General features: G+C 43.4%; 1 protein-coding gene across 5 annotated transcripts in view; it reads left to right on the top strand.

The window, feature by feature from the left end:
- Nucleotides 1-20,223, top strand: part of ctnnal1 (catenin (cadherin-associated protein), alpha-like 1) — a 120,496-nt gene extending 100,273 nt beyond the window's left edge. For all 5 annotated transcript variants that reach the window (XM_038971747.1, XM_038971749.1, XM_038971746.1 and 2 more), the window contains exons 12-19: nucleotides 4,370-4,404; nucleotides 4,527-4,577; nucleotides 7,924-8,078; nucleotides 9,707-9,755; nucleotides 10,904-10,960; nucleotides 14,227-14,346; nucleotides 18,363-18,446; nucleotides 18,617-20,223. In XM_038971747.1, coding sequence (XP_038827675.1) covers nucleotides 4,370-4,404; nucleotides 4,527-4,577; nucleotides 7,924-8,078; nucleotides 9,707-9,755; nucleotides 10,904-10,960; nucleotides 14,227-14,346; nucleotides 18,363-18,446; nucleotides 18,617-18,781 — 716 coding nt within the window. In that variant the 3' untranslated portion in view covers nucleotides 18,782-20,223. The remainder of the gene's footprint in view (nucleotides 1-4,369; nucleotides 4,405-4,526; nucleotides 4,578-7,923; nucleotides 8,079-9,706; nucleotides 9,756-10,903; nucleotides 10,961-14,226; nucleotides 14,347-18,362; nucleotides 18,447-18,616) is intronic.
- Nucleotides 20,224-20,544: the final 321 nt, after the last annotated feature.

The following is a 20,544-nucleotide window of genomic DNA, read 5'->3' as shown; positions in this document are numbered from 1 at the left end:
GGGGCGCAGAGTACCGTCCTTCTTCTTAACAAAGAAAAACCCCGCTCCGGCGGGAGAGGAAGAAGGCACCACGGTACCGGCGTCGAGAGAAACAGACAGATAATCCTCGAGAGCCTTACGTTCGGGAGCCGACAGAGAGTATAGTCTACCCCGAGGGGGAGTGGTCCCCGGAAGGAGATCAATACAACAATCATACGACCGGTGAGGAGGAAGAGAGTTGGCTCTGGACCGACTGAAGACCGTGCGTAGATCATGATATTCCTCCGGCACTCCTGTCAAATCACCAGGTTCCTCCTGAGTAGAGGGGACAGAAGAAACAGGAGGGATAGCAGACATTAAACACTTCACATGACAAGAAACGTTCCAGGATAGGATAGAATTACTAGACCAATTAATAGAAGGATTATGACATACTAGCCAGGGATGACCCAAAACAACAGGTGTAAAAGGTGAACGAAAAATCAAAAAGGAAATGGTCTCACTGTGGTTACCAGATACTGTGAGGGTTAAAGGTAGTGTCTCACATCTGATACTGGGGAGAAGACTACCATCTAAGGCGAACATGGGCGTGGGCTTCCCTAACTGTCTGAGAGGAATGTCATGTTTCCGAGCCCATGCTTCGTCCATAAAACAACCCTCAGCCCCAGAGTCTATCAAAGCACTGCAGGAAGCAGCCGAACCGGTCCAGCGTAGATGGACCGACAAGGTAGTACAGGATCTTGATGGAGAGACTTGAGTAGTAGCGCTCACCAGTAGCCCTCCGCTTACTGATGAGCTCTGGCTTTTACTGGACATGACATGACAAAATGTCCAGCAGAACCGCAATAGAGGCAAAGGCGGTTGGTGATTCTCCGTTCCCTCTCCTTAGTCGAGATGCGAATACCTCCCAGCTGCATGGGCTCAGTCTCTGAGCCGGTGGGAGGAGATGGTTGAGATGCGGAGAGGGGAAGCACCGTTAACGCGAGCTCTCTTCCACGAGCTCGGTGACGAAGATCTATCCGTCGTTCTATGCGGATGGCGAGTGCAATCAAAGAGTCCACGCTGGAAGGAACCTCCCGGGAGAGAATCTCATCCTTAACCTCAGCGTGAAGTCCCTCCAGAAAACGAGCGAGCAACGCCGGCTCGTTCCAGTCACTGGAGGCAGCAAGAGTGCGAAACTCTATAGAGTAATCCGTTATGGATCGATCACCTTGACATAGGGAAGCCAGGGCCCTGGAAGCCTCCTTCCCAAAAACTGAACGATCAAAAACCCGTATCATCTCCTATTTAAAGTTCTGATAATCGTTAGAACACTCAGCCCTTGCCTCCCAGATAGCTGTGCCCCACTCCCGAGCCCGACCAGTAAGGAGTGATATGACGTAAGCGATCCGAGCTCTCTCTCTTGAGTACGTGTTGGGCTGGAGAGAGAACACAATATCACACTGGGTGAGAAAGGAGCGACACTCAGTGGGCTGCCCAGAGTAACATGGTGGGTTATTAACCCTAGGTTCCGGAGACTCGGAAGACCAGGAAGTAGCTGGTGGCACGAGACGAAGACTCTGAAACTGTCCAGAGAGATCGGAGACCTGAGCGGCCAGGGTCTCAACGGCATGACGAGCAGCAAACAATTCCTGCTCGTGTCTGCCGAGCATTGCTCCCTGGAACTCGACGGCAGTGTTGAGAGAATCCATAGTCGCTGGGTCCATCTTGGTCGGATTCTTCTGTTATACTGGTGAATGAGGACCCAAAAGCGACGTAATAGAAACAGAGTCTTTATTCCAGTATTAAACAAACAATGATTCTCCTGGATATTATCAAAGGTAAATCCAAAACAGGAAACTGAAATCCTCTCGTCAGTAGAGAGGAACGACTGGAGACGCGACCACAGACTGCAGGTCGCTTCAGGAAGGCACAGGCCGTAGCTGACATAGACACCTGCTCACACGCAGCATCTGAAGAAGGCAAAAACACGACAGGGCGGAACAAGGACACAGAACAGCAAACATCAAACAAGAATCCGACAAGGACAGAAGCGGAAAACAGAGGAAGAAATAGGGACTCTAATCAGAGGGCAAAATAGGGGACAGGTGTGAAAGAGTAAATGAGGTCGTTAGGAGAATGAGAAACAGCTGGGAGCAGGAACGGAACGATAGAGAGAGAGAGCGAGAGAGGGAGAGAGGGAGGGGGAGAGAGAGGGATAGAAAGAGGGAAAGAACCTAATAAGACCAGCAGAGGGAAGCACAGGGACAAGACATGATGATCAAAGACAAAACATGACAAATAGAGGATGTGTTAGGGATAATCAACTGTAGTATGATAGAGGATGTGTTAGGGATAATCAACTGTAGTATGATAGAGGATGTCTTAGGGATAATCAACTGTAGTATGATAGAGGATGTGTTAGGGATAATCAACTGTAGTATAATAGAGGATGTCTTAGGGATAATCAACTGTAGTATGATAGAGGATGTGTTAGGGATAATCAACTGTAGTATAATAGAGGATGTGTTAGGGATAATCAACTGTAGTATAATAGAGGATGTGTTAGGGATAATCAACTGTAGTATAATAGAGGATGTGTTAGGGATAATCAACTGTAGTATAATAGAGGATGTGTTAGGGATAATCAACTGTAGTATAATAGAGGATGTCTTAGGGATAATCAACTGTAGTATAATAGAGGATGTCTTAGGGATAATCAACTGTAGTGTGATAGAGGATGTGTTAGGGAAAATCAACTGTAGTATAATAGAGGATGTGTTAGGGATAATCAACTGTAGTATAATAGAGGATGTGTTAGGGATAATCAACTGTCATATGATAGAGGATGTGTTAGGGATAATCAACTGTAGTATAATAGAGGATGTGTTAGGGATAATCAACTGTCATATGATAGAGGATGTGTTAGGGATAATCAACTGTAGTATAATAGAGGATGTGTTAGGGATAATCAACTGTAGTATAATAGAGGATGTGTTAGGGAAAATCAACTGTAGTATAATAGAGGATGTGTTAGGGATAATCAATTGTAGTATGATAGAGGATGTGTTAGGGATAATCAACTGTAGTATGATAGAGGATGTGTTAGGGATAATCAACTGTAGTATGATAGAGGATGTGTTAGGGATAATCAACTGTAGTATAATAGAGGATGTGTTAGGGATAATCAACTGTAGTATAATAGAGGATGTGTTAGGGATAATCAACTGTAGTATGATAGAGGATGTGTTAGGGATAATCAACTGTAGTATAATAGAGGATGTGTTAGGGATAATCAACTGTAGTATAATAGAGGATGTGTTAGGGATAATCAACTGTAGTATGATAGAGGATGTGTTAGGGATAATCAACTGTAGTATGATAGAGGATGTGTTAGGGAAAATCTACTGTAGTATAATAGAGGATGTGTTAGGGATAATCAACTGTAGTATAATAGAGGATGTGTTAGGGATAATCAACTGTAGTATGATAGAGGATGTCTTAGGGAAAATCAACTGTAGTATAATAGAGGATGTGTTAGGGATAATCAACTGTAGTATGATAGAGGATGTGTTAGGGAAAATCAACTGTAGTATAATAGAGGATGTGTTAGGGATAATCAACTGTAGTATGATAGAGGATGTGTTAGGGATAATCAACTGTAGTATAATAGAGGATGTGTTAGGGATAATCAACTGTCATATGATAGAGGATGTGTTAGGGATAATCAACTGTAGTATAATAGAGGATGTGTTAGGGATAATCAACTGTAGTATAATAGAGGATGTGTTAGGGATAATCAACTGTAGTATAATAGAGGATGTGTTAGGGATAATCAACTGTCATATGATAGAGGATGTGTTAGGGATAATCAACTGTAGTATAATAGAGGATGTGTTAGGGATAATCAACTGTAGTATAATAGAGGATGTGTTAGGGATAATCAACTGTAGTATAATAGAGGATGTGTTAGGGATAATCAACTGTAGTATAATAGAGGATGTGTTAGGGATAATCAACTGTAGTATAATAGAGGATGTGTTAGGGATAATCAACTGTAGTATAATAGAGGATGTGTTAGGGATAATCAACTGTAGTATGATAGAGGATGTGTTAGGGATAATCAACTGTAGTATGATAGAGGATGTGTTAGGGAAAATCTACTGTAGTATAATAGAGGATGTGTTAGGGATAATCAACTGTAGTATGATAGAGGATGTGTTAGGGAAAATCAACTGAATCCCTCCCTTTTAGTGTCATTTCATGGGTTGGCGTGGGGCATTTCAAAAGGTACACAATACTTTCACTGGAAAATGATTTTTACCAAACTTACCTTGTGACCAATGCCCAAAATATGACTTAAATGTTTTTATTTCCTCAAAATACTTTCTTTCTTTCTGATTAATTACAGGTGATAAGAGAGCCTACGTGTCGCTTCCCAGACCAGTGAGTATCAGAATATACAATGTTATGACTGGTGGATATTTCTTATTTCCTTTTATTCAAATGACTTTCCATCATTTCCTCTTTTAATATCACTCATCCTGTCAAAACTTTTCTCCCGCCAGAAACATTCAGCCAACCTGAAGACGGTGAAGGCAGTCAAGCTAGATGCGGAGGTATAACTTAATCATCAATTACACAATACACCTCACATAGGCTGTGTCCCAATACACCTCACATAGGCTGTGTCCCAATACACCTCACATAGGCTTTGTCCCAATACACCTCACATAGGCTGTGTCCCAATACACCTCACATAGACTGTGTCCCAATACACCTCACATAGGCTGTGTCCCAATACACCTCACATAGGCTGTGCCCCAATACACCTCACATAGGCTGTGTCCCAATACACCTCACATAGGCTGTGTCCCAATACACCTCACATAGGATGTGTCCCAATACACCTCACATAGGATGTGTCCCAATACACCTCACATAGGCTGTGTCCCAATACACCTCACATAGGCTGTGTCCTAATACACCTCACATAGGCTGTGTCCCAATACACCTCACATAGGCTGTGTCCCAATACACCTCACATAGGCTGTGTCCCAATACACCTCACATAGGCTGTGTCCCAGTGGTACTCTATTCCCCCAGGTGCCGTGGTCAAAAGAAGTGCACTATATGGGGGATAGGGTGCCATTTGGGACGCATCCATTACCTCTACTTTCTCACCCTGACAGGTGAATTAATTCTGCAGGAAATGAATAACTGTTCAAACACACTATTGGGGAATTATGCCGATATTGCAGGAACCATGGTCTGCTCGATTTTAGCAGGACTCTGTCAGTCATGACTGGGCATGCAGGGTCGAGAGTGTTTTATGAGTAACTTAGTACACAAAATGATAATCAATAATTGGAAATGATTAGGAAATATAATGCCTGACATTTAGAGGTGAAGAGCAGAACTGAGTTTATATTCAAACTGATAATGCATGATTATGAATGATCATGAATCACTAACACAGATGATAATGAATGAATGATGATATCTATAAAGTAATCTACTTATTGCTGATGGACCACACAATATTGCCTGACCTTATACCTAAGCAGCCAGGGCAGGTTTCCCAAAAGCATCTTTAGGTGAAGTTCATTGTTAGAGCCTTCGTAGGAGCGTCGTTAAATCTCTGAGCTGTTTCCAAAACCATTGTTACTGAAGTTGCACTTGAAAAGGCTTGTTAATGAACGGCTGCCTCAGACCACTAGTAGAACAGCTAAGTGCGTCGCTAGATGCTTTTCTTGCCCTTCCGCGTCACTTTATACACAGATCTCTGCTAAATACAAAATCAAGATGTTTGTCTTTCTGTGACCGCCGATAACTTCAGAACGAATGTGACTACAAATATAAAGTTGCCAAAGTCTAGGCAATTGTTACAAACAAGCGAAGGATATAGGATGCTTCAAATGAAAACCGAGATGACTGTATTAACAGATACATACAGTATAGGCTACATAGACTTATATATTTTAATCATATTGAATTCAGTTTCTTGTTCATTCAATTGAGTTTTATTATTTAGCTATTTGTACGCTGGTGTTTGTAATTTTTGCCTCAATATATTTCATAATGTGTAACAACATGTGCGCAATGATGTTTTAAATCTTGATTTAGTGCATTATTATTGGGTAAGCATTAGAAGAACCCGCCTCCATATTTGTAGCCGTAGGTGATAATATCTCTTAGGAGCTGATCCGTCGTCTGTATTGTGGAATAATTCTAATATTAATTAAGGTAAGATTTGAAAGGGAGAACGCTGATCTGAGAGCAGCGCTGTCTTTCTTTCGATCCTATCAGTATCGACACATGCATCAACGACTCACTTAACAAACGTTGTCTCTGCGTGGCGTTTTGGGAAACGCATGCTTCATCTTCGGCCGTTGTAGGAATGAGGCATCGTTAAAACACTCGTAAGCCTACAGTACCAGTCAGAAGTTTGAACACACCTACTCATTCAAGGTTTTTTCTTTATTTTGACTATTTTCTACATTGTAGAATAATAGTGAAGACATCAAAACTATGAAATAACACATATGGAATCATGTAGTAACCAAGATAGTGTTAAACAAATCAAAATATATTTTATATTTGAGATTCTTCAAAGGAGCCACCCTTTGCTTTGATGACAGCTTTGCACACTCTTGGAATCTCTCAACCAGCTTCATGAGGAATGCTTTTCCAACAGTCTTGAAGAAGTTCCCACATATGCTGAGCACTTTTTGGCTGCTTATCCTTCAGTCTGCGGGTCAACTTATCCCAAACCATCTCAATTGGGTTGAGGTCGGTGATTGTGGAGGCCAGGTCATCTGATGCAGCACTACATCACTCTCCTTGGTCAAATAGCCCTTACACTGCCTGGAGGTGTGTTTTGGGTCATTGTCCTGTTGGAAAACAAATGATAGTCCCACTAAGCTCAAACTAGATGGGATTGTGTATCGCTGCAGAATGCTGTGGTAGCCATGCTGGTTAAGTGTGCCTGAATTCTAAATACACCACTGACAGTGTCACCAGCAAAGCACCATCACACCTCCTCCTCCATGCTTCACGGTGGGAACCACAAATGCGGAAATCATCCGCTCACCTACTCTGTCTCACAAAGACACAGCGGTCTAATGTTCATTGCTCGTGTTTCTTGGCCCAAGCAAGTCTCTTCATATTGGTGTCCTTTAGTAGAGGTTTCTTTGCAGCAATTCGACCATGAAGGCCTGATTCACACAGTCTCCACTGAACAGTTGAGGTTGAGCTGTGTCTGTTACTTGAACTCTGTGAAGCATTTATTTGGGCTGCAATCTGAACCTATCCTCTGCAGCAGAGGTAACTCTGGGTCTTCCTTTCCTCATGAGAGACAGTTTCATCATGACGCGTGATGGTTTTTGCGACTGCACTTGAAAAAAGTTTCAACGTTTTTGACATTTTCAAGATTGATTGACCTTCATGTCTTAAAGTAATGATGGACTGTCATTTACCTTTACTTATTTGAGGTGTTCTTGCCATAATATGGACTCGGTCTTTTACCAAATAGGACTATCTTCTGTATACCACCCCTACCTTGTCACAAGGCACAACTGTTAACTGAAATGCATTCCAGGTGGCTACCTCATGAAGCTGGTTGAGAGAATGCCAAGAGTGTGCAAAGCTGTCATCAAGGCACAGGGTGGCTACTTTGAAAAATCTCCAATATAAAATATATTTTGATTTGTTTAACATTTTTTTGGTTAATACATAATTCCATGTATTATTTCATGGTTTTGAAGTCTTCACTATTATTCTACAATGGAGAAAATAGTCAAAATAAAGAAAAACCCTGGAATGAGAAGGTGTGTCCAAACGTTTGACTGGTACTGTGTGTTCCATCACTATCGGGAAACTGAGTCCTACTTTGTTCAGTACTTTCGGATGGGATTATTAACTATTAACAAATAAGGGATCCGTTATCTTTCTTTCTTTCTTCAGGAGCAGAGCACCATAGCCAAGTTGGGTCTAGAGCTGCGTCTTCTGACTTCAGACGTGGACACGGAGGTGGAGAAGTGGGAGGACCAGGAGCATGACATCGTCCGCCAGGGCCAGAGCTTGTCCAGCATGGCCTACTCCATGCACCTCTTCACCAGGTAGACCGTCTGTCTGCCTGTCTGGTTGCTTTTGTGTGACAGAAGATTGCAACTCCTTTTACAGCAAGGTACTTTGCACCAGCCAGGTACTTTGCACCAGCCATGTATTGGCCATCAACCAAGTATTGACCACCAGCCAGGTATTGACCACCAGCCAGGTATTGACCATCAGCCAGGTATTGACCACTAGCCAGGTATTGACCACCAGCCAGGTATTGACCACCAGCCAGGTATTGACCACCAGCCAGGTATTGACCACTAGCCAGGTATTGACCACCAGCCAGGTATTGACCACCAGCCAGGTATTGACCACCAGCCAGATATTGACCACCAGCCAGGTATTGACCACCAGCCAGGTATTGACCACCAGCCAGGTATTGACCACCAGCCAGATATTGACCACCAGCCAGGTATTGACCACCAGCCAGGTATTGACCACCTCTGTATGGATATAGAAGTAGAGGACACAGATGCCATCACAAATCTTGTTGATATGATGTGCATAGTCAATATACACTACATGGCCAAAAGTATGTGGATTTGGCTATTTCAGCCAGACCGTTCAGGCAGGTGTATAAAATCAAGCACATAGCCATGCAATCTCCATAGACAAACATTGGCCGTAGAATGGCCCGTACTGAAGAGCTCAGTGGCTTTCCACTTGGCACTTGGCAACTTGGCATCATAGGATGCCACCATTCCAACAAGTCAGTTAGTCAAATACTGTATGTACCCTGCTAGAGCTGCCTCGGTCAACTGTAAGTGCTATTATTGTGAAGTGGAAACGTCTAGGAGCAACAACGTCTAGGATCAACAACGGCTCACAGAACGGGAGTGCTGAAGTGCGTTGCGCGTAAAAATCGTCTGTCCTCGGAAGCAACGTCGCACAATAACTGTTCATCGGGAGCTTCATGAAATGGGTTTCCATGGCCAAACAGCCGCATACAAGCCTAAGATCACCATACGCAATGCCAAGCGTCGGCTGGAGTGGTGTAAAACTCGCCGCCATTGGACTCTGGAGCTGTGGAAACGCGTTCTCTGGAGTGATGAATGACACTTCACCATCTGGAAGTTCGACGGACGAATCTGGGTTTGGCGGATGCCAGGAAAACGCTACCTGCCCCAATGCATAGTGACAACTGTTAAGTGTTGTTGGAGGAGGAATAATGGTCTGGGGCAGTCATGGTTCGGGCTATGGATGACAATGCCCCCGTGCACAAAGTGAGGTTCATACAGAAATGGTTTGTTGAGATTGGTGTGGAAGAACTTGACTGGCCTGCACACAACTACATCGAACACCTTTGGGATGAATTGGAACGCCGACCTGAGCCAGGCCTAATCGCCCAACATCAGTGCCCGACCTCACTAATGCTCTTGTTGCTGAATGGAAGTCCCCGCAACAATGTTCCGACATCTAGTGGAAAGCCTTCCCAGAAGAGTGGAGGCTGTTGTAGCAGCAATGGGGGGAACCAACTCCATATAATGCCCATGATTTTGGAATGAGATGTTCAACGAGCAGGTATCCACATACTTTTGGCCATGTAGTGTGCTTTATCAGTTGTTATCATCAGGTAATATATAATTCACTCTGTTCCATTTTTCGTTCATTTCCTGTATCGATTGTGTAGGGGGGAGGGCCTACTGAAGACAACCACGGAACTTTTCCATCAGGCTGAGGTAAAGTACTGTACATGCCCCCTGTCCTCCACTCCACTCATCCCTCTCCTCTCTCTTCATCCTCAACCTACTTCGTACAGGGCTTTAATTGAATCTGTCCCAGGTGCCATTAAGGACAACCACGTCCCTGGGAGAAGACAGAATCAATACTGTATTAAAAGGCGCAAGACAATAATTTGTCTGTGGTAACGAGAGGATGAATAGAGGAGCAGAGTGCCCCGGCCTGCACTTAATATAGAGAGGCAGAGAGAGAGTGGCAGAGAGAGAGTGGCAGAGAGAGTGGCAGAGAGAGAGAGAGAGAGAGAGAGAGAGAGAGAGAGAGAGAGAGAGAGAGAGAGTGAGAGAGAGAGAGAGTGGCAGAGAGAGAGAGGCAGAGAGAGAGTGGCAGAGAGAGAGAGAGAGAGTGGCAGAGAGAGAGTGGCAGAGAGAGAGAGACAGAGAGAGAGAGGCAGAGAGAGAGAGGCAGAGAGAGGGAGAGAGAGAGAGTGGTAGAGAGAGAGTGGCAGAGAGAGAGAGAGAGAGAGAGAGAGAGAGAGAGAGAGAGTGAGAGAGAGAGTGGCAGAGAGAGAGTGGCAGAGAGAGAGTGGCAGAGAGAGAGTGGCAGAGAGAGAGAGACAGAGAGAGAGAGGCAGAGAGAGAGAGGCAGAGAGAGGGAGAGAGAGAGAGTGGTAGAGAGAGAGTGGCAGAGAGAGAGAGAGGCAGAGAGAGAGAGGCAGAGAGAGAGAGGCAGAGAGAGAGAGTGGCAGAGAGAGAGTGGCAGAGAGAGAGTGGCAGAGAGAGAGAGGCAGAGAGAGAGAGTGGCAGAGAGAGAGAGAGAGAGAGGCAGAGAGAGAGAGAGAGAGAGAGAGAGATCATAGAGATGCAACTATACTTTATATAACTCTACCTTTTCACACAGCAAGATGTAACCTGCAATTATCGTAATTGGCTGCTCACTGATTGGCTGATTGAAATGCACCTTTTGAATTTGAAAACCAACAGTGTGTTCTGGTCTTGTTCACATCCTCCCGGCTACTTACCATACAGCCATTGAGTGTAATTGACAGTACTTGGCTGATAGATTTGCCAGACCAGTGTTCAGAATGTTCTGCCAGTGAAGTGAGTCATGCTCTTTGACTTCTCGTTCCCTTTTTCTTCTCTTTCTGCAGGTGCTTTCTGAGGAGGGACTCCAGCTGTGTTCTTCACTGCACACTTTCTCCACCCAGGTACACATGCACGCACGCAACCACACAAAAAACACACAGGCTCCGAGACCGCTTCTACCCCTAAGCCATAAGACTGCTAAATAGCCAGTCAGCTAAATAGTCAATGAATGGTACCCGAACTGCACTGACTCTGTCTTGCATTGACCCTACGCACTCTCACTAGACTTTATATACACACCGTATACACACTCAGTCACACATACTACATTGACACGCCCACACAAAACCCACACACATTCACATACACTACATACGGACAAACACACGAACACAACACAAACACACATTCTTACACATTACACACACACATGCACACACTCACTTTTAGACTTGTCATTTGCTGCTGCTACTCTGTTCTTTATTTTACTCCTATTATTATCCATCCTGATGCCTAGTCCCTTTACCCTGCCTTCATGTACATATCTACCTCAAATACCTTATTATTATCTATCCTGATGTCTAGTCACTTTACCCTGCCTTCATGTACATATCTACCTCAAATATCTTATTATCTATCCTGATGTCTAGTCACTTTACCCTGCCTTCATGGACATATCTACCTCAAATACCTTATTATTATCTATCCTGATGCCTAGTCTCTTTACCCTGCCTTCATGTACATATCTACCTCAAATACCTTAGTATTATCTATCCTGATGTCTAGTCACTTTACCCTGCCTTCATGTACATATCTACCTCAAATACCTTATTATTATCTATCCTGATGTCTAGTCACTTTACCCTGCCTTCATGTACATATCTACCTCAAATACCTTATTATTATCTATCCTGATGCCTAGTCCCTTTACCCTGCCTTTATGTACATATCTACCTCAAATACCTTATTATTATCTATCCTGATGCCTAGTCACTTTACCCTGCCTTTATGTACATATCTACCTCAAATACCTTATTATTATCTATCCTGATGCCTAGTCACTTTACCCTGCCTTTATGTACATATCTACCTCAAGTTCCTCGTACCTCTGCACATTGATCTGGTACTGGTACTCCCTGTATATACTGAACCAAAATATAAATGCAACATGCAACAATTTCAGAGATTTTACTGAGTTACAGTTCATATAAGAAAATCAGTGAATTGAAATCTATGGATTTCACATGACTGGGAATACAGATATGCATATGTTGGTCACAGATACCTTACAAAAAAGGTAGGGGTGTGGATCAGAAAACCAGTCTGTATCTGTTGTGACCACCATTTTCCCCATGCACTGTGAAACATCTCCTTCGCATAGATTTAATCAGTCTCTTGATTGTGGCCTGTGGAATGTTGTCCCCCTCCTCTTCAATGGCTGTGCGAAGTTGATGGATATTTGCAGAAACTGGAACATGCTGTCGTACACATCGATCCAGAGCATCACAAACATGCTGAATGGGTGACATGTCTGAATATGTAGGCCATGGAAGAACTGGGATATTATCAATTTCCAGGAATTGTGTACAGATCCTTGTGACATGAAGCTGCACATTATCATGCCATCATGGGGCACTCTGTTCACAACATTGACATCAGCAAACCGCTTGCCCACACAACGCCATACACGCTGCCCGGTACAGTTGAAACCGGGATTCATCCATGAAGAGCACACTTCTCCAGCGGCCCGTTGGCCATCGAAGGTGAGCCGAACTGTAGTCAGGTCAAGACCCTGGTGAGGATAACAAGCATGCAGATGAGCTTCCCTGAGACAGTTTCTGACAGTTTGGTTGTGCTAACCCACAGTTTAATCAGCTGTTCGGGTGGCTGGTCTCAGACGATCCCGTAGGTGAAGAAGCCAGTTGTGGAGGTTCTGGGCTGGCGTGGTTACACGGGGTCTGCGGTTGTGAGGCCGGTTGGATGTACTGCCAAATTCTCTAAAACGACATTTGAGGCGGCTTATGGTAGAGAAATTAACATTCAATTATCTGGAAACAGCTCTGGTGGATATTCCTGCAGTCAGCATGACAATTGCATCTGACTGCAGCAATCTGTGGCATTGTGTGACAAAGCTGCACATTTTAGAGTGGCCTTTTATTATCCCCAGCACAAGGTGCATCTGTGTAATGATCATGAGGTTTAATCAGCTTATAATATGCCACACCTGTCAGGTGGATAGATTATCTTGGCAAAGGATTAATGCTCACTAACAGGGATGTAAACACATTTTTACACAATTTGAGAGAAATAAGCTTTTTGTGCATTTTTGGGATCTTTTATTTCAGCTCATGAAACTTGGGATCAACACATGTTGCGTTTATATTTTTGTTCAGTGTACCTCCATTCTTGCAAGTTATTTTATTGCTTGTGTTACTATTTCCTCTTATGTTACTCTGCATCGTTGGGAAGGGCTTGTAAACAAGCATTTCACAGTCAAGTCTACAGCAGTTGTATTCAGCACGTGACAAATAACATTTGATTTGATTCTCCACCCAGGTAGCCTACTGCATGACCGTAAATCACATACACAGGGCAGGAAATTAATCCTGTTAACCAGTTTCAGTTTCCTCTGTACTCAAATCAAAGAAACAAGTTAGTATGCCTCCCTCTCTCCAAAGTGCCCAGGTCCTGGAGTTTAATTAAATGCCCCCCTCTGACAGACATTAATGACTGCCATCCGTCTCTGGGGAAAGTGGCAATGTGGTTATCAGCATTGGCTAACCCTGTTCTCTGGAGAGGGCACCCAAACACTAATACACACACGCACACACGTGTGCAGGCAAATGTGCATATGCACACACACGCAGGCACACACACACACACACAAACTACTAATACATAATCAACACATCCAGCACTTCAGCTCAGCAGCATTTGATTAATTACTTCAAACAAACATTGGCTAATCGATTCCCCACCACTCTGGAATGAAGCAGGCTTGTGCAGCTGCACAAGTTATTTATGCTAATTAGCCTTAACGTTTTCAATTGAAACACTTTTATTAGTATTATTACCAGAGGATGTGAATGGTACTACAGAGATCTATTCTAATGTACGATAATATCATTCACTTTTTTTGGCCCAAATGAGAGACTTTAGGCACTGTTAGATTTGAATACATCTACTCCATCCTAACCTCCTATACCCTTGCTGTGCTCCCTTTTTTATTTTATGATCACATTTTCACTTTTATTTTTCTAAAACTACATTTCATTTTTGGTGATCACATTTGTACTTTTATTTTCATATAACTTAACGTCTTTATTTTGTCATCAGATTTTGACTTGTGTTTTGACTAAATATTTCTCTCCTGATTCCTGTTCAACAGCTGATGGATGAAGAGAAGGTGGCAGTGCTGTCGGAGATGGAGAAGCTTATGGGCTTATGTCAGCAGCTGCAGATGGGGGTGAGGACGCCGGTACAGGGCAAGACTGCCACCTTCCAGAAGGTATTATTATTGATATACTAGCTGTACATAATATGTTGAACTATGGTGTTGTTGTCAATGACTGGATTTGTTTTTGTAATGAAATCCGCTTTTATTTAAGTTCTATGTTACACTAGTCCACAAAGGATTAGTTTATTAATTAGATTTGTCATACAGAATACAATACAAATATTGCCAGGAGAGCACATGACTATAAATATGGTTCTACCATGTTGAAATAAACCATTGTCCAAAATCTAGCTTGCCTACTACTCACTTAAACTGCAGACTGTGTATACTAATTGTACTACATACTGTTTAGAACATACTGTTTAGTAAAAAACAAATGTGGTAAGCAACAAATATCAGCATACAAGGCCCATCCTGCAGAGAATGCATCATCTAATGCTCAATCTAAGCTTGATGCCCTCAATCTCACACAAATTATCAATGAACCCACCAGGTACAACCCCAAATCCGTAAACACAGGCACCCTCATAGATATCATCCTTACCAACATGCCCTCCAAATACACCTCTGCTGTTTTCAACCAAGATCTCAGAGATCACTGCCTCATTGCCTGCATCCGTAATGGGTCTGCGGTCAAACGACCACCCCTAATCACTGTCAAACGCTCCCTAAAACACTTCAGTGAGCAGGCCTTTCTAGTTGACCTGGCCCGGGTATCCTGGAAGGATATTGACCTCATCCCGTCAGTAGAGGATGCCTGGTTATTCTTTAAAAGTGCCTTCCTCACCATCTTAAATAAGCATGCCCCATTCAAAAAATTTAGAACCAGGAACAGATATAGCCCTTGGTTCTCTCCAGACCTGACTGCCCTTGACCAGTACAAAAACATACTGTGGCGTTCTGCATTAGCATCGAACAGCCCCCGTGATATGCAACTTTTCAGGGAACTTTCCACCTGGCTACCCCTACCCCGATCAACAGCCCTCCACCCCCCACAGCAACTCGCCCAAACCTCCCCCACTTCTCCTTCACCCAAATCCAGATAGCTGATGTTCTGAAAGAGCTGCAAAATCTGGACCCCTACAAATCAGCCGGGCTAGACAATCTGGACCCTCTCTTTCTAAAATGATCTGCCGAAATTGTTGCAACCCCTATTACTAGCCTGTTCAACCTCTCTTTCGTATCGTCTGAGATTCCCATAGATTGGAAAGCTGCCGCGGTCATCCCCCTCTTCAAAGGGGGAGACACTCTAGACCCAAACTGCTACAGACCTATATCTATTCTACCTTGCCTTTCTAAGGTCTTCGAAAGCTAAGTTAACAAACAGATTACCGAACATTTCGAATCCCACCGTACCTTCTCTGCTATGCAATCTGGTTTCAGAGCTGGTCATAGGTGCACCTCAGCCACGCTCAAGGTCCTAAACGATATCATAACCGCCATCGATAAGAGACATTACTGTGCAGCCGTATTCATCGACCTGGCTAAGGCTTTCGACTCTGTCAATCACAACATTCTTATTGGCAGACTCAACAGCCTTGGTTTCTCAAATGATTGCCTCGCCTGGTTCATCAACTACTTCTCTGATAGAGTTCAGTGTGTCAAATCGGAGGGCCTGTTGTCTGGACCTCTGGCAGTCTCTATGGGGGTGCCACAGGGTTCAATTCTCGGGCCGACTCTCTTCTCTGTATACATCAATGATGTCGCTCTTGCTGCTGGTGATTCTTTGATCCACCTCTACGCAGACGACACCATTCTGTATACCTCTGGCCCTTCTTTGGACACTGTGTTAACTAACCTCCAGACAAGCTTCAATGCCATACAACTCTCCTTCTGTGGCCTCCAACTGCTCTTAAATGCAAGTAAAACTAAATGCATGCTCTTCAACCGATCGCTGCCCGCACCTGCCCGCCCGTCCAGCATCACTACTCTGGACGGTTCTGACTTAGAATATGTGGACAACTACAAATACCTAGGTATCTAGTTAGACTGTAAACTCTCCTTCCAGACTCACATTAAACATCTCCAATCCAAAATTAAATCTAGAATCGACTTCCTATTTCGCAACAAAGCATCCTTCACTCATGCTGCCAAACATACCCTCGTAAAACTGACCAGCTATGTCATTTACAAAATAGCCTCCAACACAATACTCAACAAATTGGATGCAGTCTATCACAGTGCCATCCGTTTTGTCACCAAAGCACCCTATACTACCCACCACTGCGACCTGTATGCTCTCGTTGGCTGGGCCTCGCTTCATATTCGTCGCCAAACCCACTGGCTCCAGGTCATCTATAAGTCTCTGCTAGGTAAAGCCCCGCCTTATCTCAGCTCACTGGTCACCATAGCAGCACCCACCCGTAGCACGCGCGCCAGCAGGTATATCTCACTGGTCACCCCCAAAGCCAATTCTTCCTTTGGCCGCCTCTCCTTCTAGTTCTCTGCTGCCAATGACTGGAACGAACTGCAAAAATCACTGAAGCTGGAGACTCTTACCTCCCTCACTAGCTTTAAGCACCAGCTGTCAGAGCAGCTCGCAGATCATTGCACCTGTACATAGCTCATCTGTAAATAGCCCATCCAATCTACCTCATCCCCATACTGTATTTATTTACTTATTTATCTTGCTCCTTTGCACCCCAGTATCTCTACTTGCACATTCATCTTCTGCACATTCTGCCATTCCAGTGTTTAATTGCTATATTGTAATTACTTCGTCACCATGGCCCATTTATTGCCTTACCTCTCTTATCCTACCTCATTTGCACATGCTGTATATAGATTTTTCTACTGTATTTTTGATTGTATGTTTGTTTACTCCATGTGTAACTCTGTGTTGTTGTATGTGTCAACCTGCTTTGCTTTATCTTGGCCAGGTCGCAGTTGTAAATGAGATCTTGTTCTCAACTAGCCTACCTGGTTAAATAAAGGTGAAATAAATAAATAAAAAATTGCGTTGATTCCCGCCATTCGTTCATTTTGGTACAGCGCGTCCCCTCAGCTGATTATCAGCTGTTGTCAGACACACGTGTCTCAAAATACAGTACGACATCCTGGCATTTAAAGCGTACAAAATGTTCTAAATTGCACATACTATAAAACTAACTCTTTCGCATAACTAAAATGCCTAATATTTACAACGCAAGTATGGGTATTCAGACATGGCCATGGTTATAGGGAGCGTGAGAGAAACCGGCACTGAAAAGAAACCGGCAAAGGAGTATTGATGAACTGCAATGAAAAGAGACAGTCAACCCATTCTTAATACAGCATTGGCAGCATTGGGCAAACATTTGTTACTGTTTTACAGACAGAGGTCAATCATAAAAACATTATTGTAAAATTAAACCCTATAATGACACTGAGCTTAATGAACCTCTTAAAATCTGTTGGACAGTGATGAACTGACACGGGTCACCTTGTACTAATGGGAAAGGTTACAATCAGGATGAGAGAATAGAGAATAACATGGTGTACATCCCAAATGGCATCATATTCCCTATATAGTGTGCACTGCTTTGAACAGGACCCATAGGATTCTGGTCAAAAGTAGTGCATTATGTTGGGAATAGGGTGCCATTTGGGACACAACCATTGGGCTTCTCTGATTAATGTGGATCTGTTAGATAGGCATTGGCTTTCCCCTCAAGTTGTCATTAGCCAGACAGATCGGGCCTCTCTGTCCGTCACAAGGGAATTAAGGGTGTTTTAATCAGGCAAAGGTCATTGCTCAAAAGTATTTTTAAATGGAGCAGGAGATGGAGGTTGTGTGTGTTTGGTGTGTCTAGTGTTGGTTTAGAAACACTCTGTAGTGTTGGTTTAGAAACACTCTGTAGTGTTGGTTTAGAAACACTCTGTAGTGTTGGTTTAGAAACACTCTGTAGTGAGACAACTTAGATGGTAATTATTAGATTCTTACTAGTGTCCCATGTATACATCAGCTTTCCCATGTATATTATTTGTTTTACCATTATCTGTATCTTTATGTTGTAATCATAATTATTACATTCTATCAGACCACCATCCTTGACATGTTTTTGAAATCTTTCTCTGTCTGTCTCTAGGTGGATTCCTCCATTCAGAACACTAGAGCCATCATTACTGTGGTGATCTACCTCCTGCCAGTCTGTAACAAGATTGTCAGAAAGGTGAGAGGTCACAGTTGACATCAGCTCATCTACCAAGTGGTTCAAGTGCACCCTCTTACCAATGTTTACTGGGGTTTGAGTACACTTTTTTTAAGTACAGATGAATATATCAATGGTGGTCATTTTCCAATGTTTTATTACTCTACCTTATCCTGTGTCTGTGTCTCCAGTATAAGTCAGAGAGAAGCAATCTGGGTTCTCCACAAAGCTGGAGGGACAGGCAGTCGTCCACGGCCGTCAAAGACGACGTGCTCAATGGCAAGAACAGCAACGGCTTCGGGGTCAAATCCCTGGAGCAGCATATGGCCAACCTCACCTTTCTGGAGAGCAAGTAGTCCAGTCCAGCGACCTTTGATCCCTAACCTGTATCACCTATCAGAGTTGGAGCGTACCATTGTCGACCACCAGGGGGCGACATACATGAAACCTCACTCACGCAGACATAATAGCAGTGCACCCACCCCACTCACACGTGCCTCTGTCAGTGTAATCAGCCCATTCGCTTTGTGGTGTAACTGTTACCTGTAGCACATCTCAGCCAAATACAGCAGATGTATGAACAAATATAAAAAATATATGCTGTAATGAAATCCATCGCCAGTGCATGATGCCATCACCTGACAGGTCTTTTAATCTCCTTTTATCAATCCCTGTGATTTGGGCTGTTAAACCAGCTTTCTGATTGCCTGGTCCCAGATCAGTTTTGGCTGTCTTATCAACTTCTATGGCCATTGTCATGAGGAGTTGGCAGGACAGCCCAAACAGACCTGGTAGCAGACCCGCTTTCTGCTGTTTCTCTCACTGTTGTACGCCAACCAAATCCCATCATGGTTTAGTAATTATTGAGTGAAATCAATGCTCTCACTTTGATGCCAAATAAGAGAGTACATGGATGGTTTAATCAGGGTATTATGACACTTGGCTTGCTAATAGACTGAAACATAAGGCTCATATTATTGCTCCATTTCAGCAGAGGCGGAGACAATTTTATCCAATTGACTTTCTACTGTCTTTAGAGTATTGAATCACATTCAGTGTTTGTGGTATACTGTTTTATGCATTTTTCAGAAGACATCTAAAAGATTGCTGGCCTAGCGCATGAGTCAAATCAACTGTGGTTTTGTAGCTGTTCCTTATGAAGTGTACTTGTAATTAAGGGTATATCCCAAATGGCACCCTATTCAGTGCACTACTTTTGACCAGCGCCCATAGGTCTCTGGTCAAAAGTAGTGCACCTGGTTTCGCAAAATATTTTGGCCCGCGACCCCATTTTGGTCAGAATTTTGAAAAAATGTATGTAATCAATGTCTGTTTACTTTTTTAATTGGGGCAATGACAGTATTACAAATCAGTCTGACACTACTTTTGACAGTATTTCAATCTAAAGTATGGTTTGAAGTGACTGAAATGCATCAGAAAGCTATTGAAGTTCAGAAGATTATCAGGCAATCATTTTGTAAGATCTTCTGTGTAGAGAAGAACATGATGTTATTTTTCCTCCGGTCTGATTTAGTGCCTGTTCTAATTAGTTCTGTGTGGCTTGCGGGCATTGTAGGTGTTCCTGAGAGTCTTATCTTTCAGTGATGGGGTCATAATATTTTATAGCTTAAACCATTCAAAAGCCTGAGCCACATTTGTAGGAAGAAAACAGAAACCTTATTAACTTCCCATCAAGCTTAGGGTCATGTATAAAAACGCCCAGTTGCCCAGTATTTTGGCTACCATGGCTAGAAGAGATCTGTGACTTTGAAAGAGGGGTCTCAAAGGAGCACAGGGGGTTTAAAGGGTGTGTGTGTCTCATTCACCAGATCTCAACCCAATTGAACACTTATGGGAGATTCTGGAGCGACGCCACCAACAAAACACAAAATGATGGAATTTCTAGTGGAAGAATGGTGTCGCATCCCTCCAATAGAGTTCCAGACACTTGTAGAATCTATACCAAGGTGAATTGAAGCTGTTCTGGCGGCTGGTGGTGGCCCATTAAGACACTATGTTGGCGTTTCCTTTATTTTGGCAGTTACCTGTAGCTATAGCCACTGAGGTGACGATTCTGGTACTACTAAACCTGAATGGTTAGTGTGAAGACTGCATAACC

The sequence above is a fragment of the Salvelinus namaycush genome, chromosome 32, assembly GCF_016432855.1.
Source record: "Salvelinus namaycush isolate Seneca chromosome 32, SaNama_1.0, whole genome shotgun sequence".
NCBI lineage: Eukaryota > Metazoa > Chordata > Actinopteri > Salmoniformes > Salmonidae > Salvelinus > Salvelinus namaycush.
Note: the sequence above shows the minus strand (reverse complement) of the source record. Positions and strands in the feature narration are given on the sequence as shown.